Below are 6,613 nucleotides of genomic sequence, written 5' to 3'. Positions count from 1 at the left end.
CAATATAAAAATGAAATGCCAAAATATCAATATAAAAATGAAATGCCAAAATATCAATATAAAAATGAAATGCCAAAATATCAATATAAAAATGAAATGCCAAAATATCAATATACAAATGAAATGCCAAAATATCAATATAAAAATGAAATATCAATATAAAAATGAAATGCCAAAATATCAATATACAAATGAAATGCCAAAATATCAATATAAAAATGAAATGCCAAAATATCAATATACAAATGAAATGCCAAAATATCAATATAAAAATGAAATGCCAAAATATCAATATAAAAATGAAATGCCAAAATATCAATATAAAAATGAAATGCCAAAATATCAATATAAAAATGACACACATAATGCCAAAATATCAATATAAAAATGCACGTGCCAAAAACCCTATCAAAATAAAATTTAAAATCATTAATACTGCCCCCCGTCCCATTCCCTCTCCTCCCTCACTGATTTCTATACTGCCATGTTAACCAAAATTTTATAAAAAGTACTCAAGGACCAGCGCCAAGGTATGGTGAGACCAAGATCAGCTTTAGTTGTTCACGGACCGCAGATCGTGGGCAGAACATTTAAAATAGCACCTGCTCTCATGTGCAGCTGTACCGTTCCCATGCATACCATAACAGTATGTCCAAACCTTATCTTTATATTCTCCTGTCTAAGGTACAAAATCTTATCATACTTGTTGAAAATGGACTTGACCCTTCCTCCATCATAACTGGCTGTTACTTTCACCTCAGCCACTCAGCATGGAGAAGCCAGGGATTGGGATCAGGCAGGAAGGTACACAGAAGATTCTGCTGTTGTCATGAACGTCCGACGTTTACGGGTACTTGTATTTGTGCCATCTGACAAAGCGCATGACTACATGACCATGTTAGCTAATGACTTTAGCAAAAATTTCCCTACACACCCTGATTTGCCAGTGCTTGCTGTCAAGTTCAAGAAAGCAACACAAGCTCGCAATCCACCGAGAACACATGAAAGAAGAGTGCCAACGAGCAGGAAGAAGCATCAGCTGATAAACAAGGGAGTTGAAAACACTAGTAGAAATAATGGACAAAGGAACCTTAATTGGTCTGCAGTTGCTGGTTGATGTAGCGAAGGTGATGACCACCCGTGTCGATTTGCAAGTATTGAGTATTTCTAACGTCCTTCTCACTAGTTAATTTCGATAAGGTACTTTCACTCGACCATTCAAGATGATTGCAATATGCCAATTGGTAAGCATTAGGCACTTCCTTTTTCGATGTTAGTCTGGTCACTCTAAGGTGACTTAAGTTTGCCATTCTGTCTTAGTTGTCGAGACATCGTCCTGCGCTCTCTGTTTTTTTTAAGCCCTCTGGGTAATCGCCTAATGGTTAGCACCGGTCTTGGAGTACTTATACAACTACTTATAATAATAAAATAAAATATAAACATCACATATAAAACAAAATAATAACAAAAAATAACATTGTACCAGCAGTATATCACAAATTCATAATTTCAGAAATCACATCCACAGGAAATAGCCGAGCATCAGCAAGGGGAGGAGGAGAGACGGAGCCACGTTGGTCGAGCTGTTGCAGAGGATGGAGTTGCAAAAACACACGTGCTCTGAAGCCAGTCCGTTGAAGTTGGCGGCTTGGCAGACGTTCGGATACACCTTGTCTGCGCAGCCCTTCTTGGCGTCCCCGAAACCCACTGTTAGAATGAAACATTATTACAACTTCTAATAAGAAAGATAATTATTTATTTTTATTTTTATTTTTATTTTATTTCCATTATTATCATTATTATTATTTTTTTTTTTTTTTTTTTTTTTCTTTTTTTTATTATCATTTTTTTTTCTTTTCTTTCTTTCTTTATGGAAGTGTAATCAGATCTATAAAAGCTTTCAATATGTATTTGTTTGATCTAACTAACAGCAAAAATACCAAACATGACTTCAGAACCCAAATTCTTTAAACCGGGTGACGAAATAACTCTTATCACGATGACCTGGTTTCATCTTTAATTATCTCAAAGAGTAACACGGGATGAAATGCACACAATAAACTTACAGACTTTGGCTCCAATGGAGAAACAAGAGCCAGAGAAACAGGGTACAACCGACCACTTATCTCCTGGGTTGTGGTCGTAGCAGAACCATCCAGAAGCTGAAACGGAAAATTTGATAAATAAGAATATGTGCTTCATTAATATTCTTAAGAATAGGTGGTTGATTAATATTCTTAAGAATAGGTGCTTCATTAATATTCTTAAGAATAGGTGCTTCATTAATATTCTTGAGAATAGGTGCTATATTAATATTTTTAAGAATAGGTACTTCATTAATATTCTTAAAAATAGGTGCTCCATTAATATTCTTAAGAATAGGTGCTTCATTAGTATTCTTAAGAATAGGTGCTTGATTAATATTTTTGAGAATAGGTGCTTCATAAATATTCTTAAGAAATATTCTTAAAAATAAGTGCTTCATTAATATTCTTAATTAATATTCTTAAGCTAAGTAAGATTATAGACGGTATAAGGGTAAATTACATCATAATTAGGTACCTGAAGAATTATCAAAATGGAGCTTGATTAATATTAAGCGAAGTAAAAATGCAAATAAAGAATAACGAAAGATTATAGACTGTATAAGGGTAAATCTCATTATGATTAGGTACCTGAAAATTATCAAAAGGGAGCTTGATTAATAGTCTTAAGGTAAGGAAAATGAAAATAAAGAATAAATAAAGTTGATAGACGATATAAGGGTTAATTACATCATAATTACATACCGGAATAATCATTAAAAAGGAAACGGGTATTTAACAGTTAATTACCAACACTGGCATTCTCTAGTGCACCTGTTTCCTATTGTACTTAAATTTTATTTCAACTACAACTAAGTTATGTTTCATGTACAAGTTTATGTTACATGTTACCTATCATAACCGTATGGTGTATAGGGTGTAAAGTCGAATGAGAAAGAGGAAGAGGAAAGATGATTGAGAGGACGAATGAGGAATAGGAAAGATGATGGAGAGGACGAATGAGAAAGAGGAAGAGGAAAGATGATGGAGAGGACGAATGAGAAAGAGGAAGAGGAAAGATGATGGAGAGGACGAATGAGAAAGAGGAAGAGGAAAGATGATGGAGAGGACGAATGAGAAAGAGGAAGAGGAAAGATGATGGAGAGGACGAATGAGAAAGAGGAAGAGGAAAGATGATGGAGAGGAAGAGAATGAGATAAATGAGGAGGAATGAGATGGAAGAGGACGGATAATGAAGAATGAAGTAGGAGAAGAGGAGAGATTGGATGGAGATGGACGAATGAGAAAGAGGAAAGGAGAGGATAAGGTTGATGGGCTGAGGACGAATGAGGGAAAGAGGAAGAGGAAAGATGAATTGAGAGGACGAATGAGAAAGAGCGAAGTAGGACAGTGGAGGAAAGACTGATTGAGGAGGTACGAAATGAGGGAAAGAGCGAAGAGGGAAAGATGATGGATCGAGGTGTCTCGAATGAGAAAGAGCGAAGTAGGAAAGAGGATGTGTGAGGACGAATGAGAAAGAAGGAAGAGGGAAAGGATGTATCGGAAGAGGACGAATGAAAGAGGAAGAGGATTTAGATGAGGGCAGGACGAATGAGAAAGCAGGAAGGAGGAAAGATCGATTGTTGAGAGGACGAATGAAAGAAAGACGGATCTAGAGAATGAAAGAATATGATGGACTGAAGGACGGGAAAATGAGGAAAGAGCTGAAGAGCGAGAAAGATGGGATGGAAAGTGTGGACGATATGAGGAAAGAGGAAAGAGGGAAAGATGATTGAGAGGTAGACTGACGTGAGAATCAATGAGTGAAAGAGGGTAAATAGGTGATGGAGAGGCCAGAAATGAGGAAAGAGGAAGGGGCGCAAAGAATTGATGAAGAGGACGAATGAGAAAGCGGAAAGAGGAACAGATGATGGAGAGGACGAATGTAGAAATAGGAAGGGGAAAGAAGATGATGGAGAGGACGAATGAGAAAGAGGATTAAGAAGGAAAGATTGATTGGATGAGGATCGGACATGAGAAGAGGTAATGGATGGGAATGATGATGGAGAGACGAATGAAGGAAGAGGAAAGACTGAGGAGAGTGACGCAATGAGAAAGAGGAAGGGAAAGGTGATGGACGGAGGACGAATGAGGAAGAGGATAGAGGAGGGAAAGGTGAAGGCATGATGGACAGCAGAGGACGATATGAGAGAAAGAGGAAGAGGAAAGGTGTGTGTAGAGGAGAACGAATGAGGAAAGAGGAAGTGGGAACGGTGATGGAGGAGGGCACGATCATGAGGGGAATGAGGAAGGGCGAAAGGGTGATGATTGGAGAGGGATGATGATCATGAGAAAGAGGGAAGAGGAGTGTTGGACAGAAGATGACGATATGGAGAAAGAGGAGTAAGCGGAAGATGATGGAGAAGACGAATGAGAAAGAGGAAAGAGGAAAGCTGTTGGAGAGACGAATGAGGAAGAGAAGAAGAATATTATTCCAAAGGACGAAATGAGGAAAACGAAAAGGGGGAAGATAATTTGAGAAGACGAATGAGAAAGAGAAAGAGGAAAAGTGACTCGAAACAACTGGGGGGAGTGATTTAAGGAAAGAGAAAAACAAGTAGACGAGAAAGTGCGAGGAAAGAATAAGATCTGAAGTGTGGGGAGAAAACCTAAACTGAAGATAAAAAGGTGATTGAAAAAAGAAAGTGAAAATTAGAGGAGTAAGAGAAAATGATAATTGAAACGTAAGATAACGCATATGAATTAAAAAGGGGAAAGGGAAGAGGAAAAAAAAAAGGAAGGGGATAACGAAAAAGTTATTAAGATGTAAATGGGGAAGATGCTGAAAAGGGAGGAAGGATATAGAGAAAACAAAGACAAATATTTTGGAAATAAAAATGCAGAAGGGAAAAAGTCAAGTCGAATTATTAAAACTTAAAGCGATATGAGTACAGAAACGCGAAAAGGGGGCCGAATAACAAATAAAATAAAAAATAAAAAAAAATACCGAGGTGATTTGAAGCGAAAAAAAGGGATAAAAAAGTTTAGAACAGACGAATAAAAAAAAATAATATAAGTAGCAAGAAGATGATGAATAAAAATAAAAAGAAAGACAAAAAAAAAAAATAAAAAAGTAAGAAGGGGCAGTACGGGAAAAGAGGGAAAAACTAGAAAAAAAAATGAAAAAAAAAAAAAAAAGAATTAAGGCTCAAAAAAAAAGAAAAAAGAAAAAGAAATAAAGGAAAATAGGAAAAAGGAAAAAAAAAAAGAAAAAAAAAAAATAGATAAAAAGAGAAAAGTACAATAGAAAAAAAAAAAGTATTACTTGTTAGTAAACTTCCCTTGCTTGGTCAGAATCAGCATCACGAGGAGACCAAAGATTCTCAAGGTGGCCCTGCGGATGGGAGTTTTGTTTACTTCTCGAGCTATTATTGGAATGGGTTCATTTCTCTAATTTCAGATTTTTTTTTTCATTTTTTTTTTTTTTTTTTTTTTTTTTAACCATATAGGGAATCATTTATCTAGTCTATGTGGGATTTTTATTAGTTATGGACTTAGCTTTATTTTTTTCTTTTTACTTTGCGAATTTGATAACGTTTTGCTAACCGACTTATTCGGAGATAATTTTACGTATGTACTTGGCCACTTATTTTGAGAATGTTACATTATTTATCATTGTTGTGAACGAAGAAATCTGGCTTCTTTCATCAATACTATAGATTGATTATTGCAATATTTGAAATGAGTTGATTAACATTGATATACACAGAGCAACGGTCAGACCGATGCATCTCATGCAGTAGGACATGTTAGAGTCTCGCTACGGATCATTAAGGTACTTATAAGGGCGCCGGGACTGAAGACCCAAAGTGGGGAAGCTTCTTTCATAAATGGTTGATCCTCGTTGAATGAATTAACCCTGGAATTTATTTGTAAAATGTTCGCGACATCCTAGGTACTGACGCCATTGACCGTGTTTTCCTTGTGCTTCTTAGGTTAAATCACAAGCTTTTTTAAGTTAAGGTACTCTCGGTGAGTCTTTTTCTTTTTTTTTTTTTTTTTTTTTTTTTTTTTTTTTCTCCCGGCGGGGGCTGGGGGGGGGGGGGGGGTGCTCGGGGGGGGGGGTAAACCCATCCTGATTTCCAGGAGATCCCCGTGCATTTTCTTGAACTGTTTGCGCCAGGAAGATATTGAGGGAACATCGCGACGGTACCTATCCCGCACCATGGTGACCTATCCACCTATTCCAGATTTGAAGTGCTACACAACATCGCTAAAAACAATACTTTTTGATATATGACAATACGCTGGCGCTAAGATCCCAAAGAATAATGCGGTGGCGAATTGGTGGTGGTGGTGGTAGGGGTGATGGTGGTGGTAGTGGTAGGGGTAGGGGTGGTGGTAGGGGTAGGGGTGGTGGTAGTGGTAGGGGTGGTGGTAGTGGTAGGAGGGTGGTGGTAGTGGTAGGGGTGGTGGTAGTGGTAGGGGTGGTGGTAGTGGTAGGGGTGGGGGTAGTGGTAGGAGGGTGGCGATAGTGGTAGGAGGGTGGCGATAGTGGTAGAGGTGGCGATAGTGGTAGGGAGTGGCGA

General features: G+C 37.6%; 1 protein-coding gene across 1 annotated transcript; it reads right to left on the bottom strand.

Moving 5' to 3' along the window:
- Nucleotides 1–750: 750 nt before the first annotated feature.
- LOC147469746 (uncharacterized) lies at nt 751–6,251 on the bottom strand. The gene is made up of 3 exons (XM_086547088.1): nt 6,155–6,251; nt 2,067–2,162; nt 751–1,707 (listed from the first exon to the last, which is right to left on the bottom strand). Exons 1-3 carry the CDS (start codon nt 6,249–6,251, stop codon nt 1,517–1,519), a joined length of 384 nt encoding a protein of 127 aa, XP_086403214.1. The 3' UTR covers nt 751–1,516.
- Nucleotides 6,252–6,613: the final 362 nt, after the last annotated feature.

Source organism: Penaeus japonicus, unplaced genomic scaffold (genome assembly GCF_977035675.1).
Source record: "Penaeus japonicus unplaced genomic scaffold, GWHDUDI00000001_assembly GWHDUDI00000019, whole genome shotgun sequence".
NCBI lineage: Eukaryota > Metazoa > Arthropoda > Malacostraca > Decapoda > Penaeidae > Penaeus > Penaeus japonicus.
Note: the sequence above shows the minus strand (reverse complement) of the source record. Positions and strands in the feature narration are given on the sequence as shown.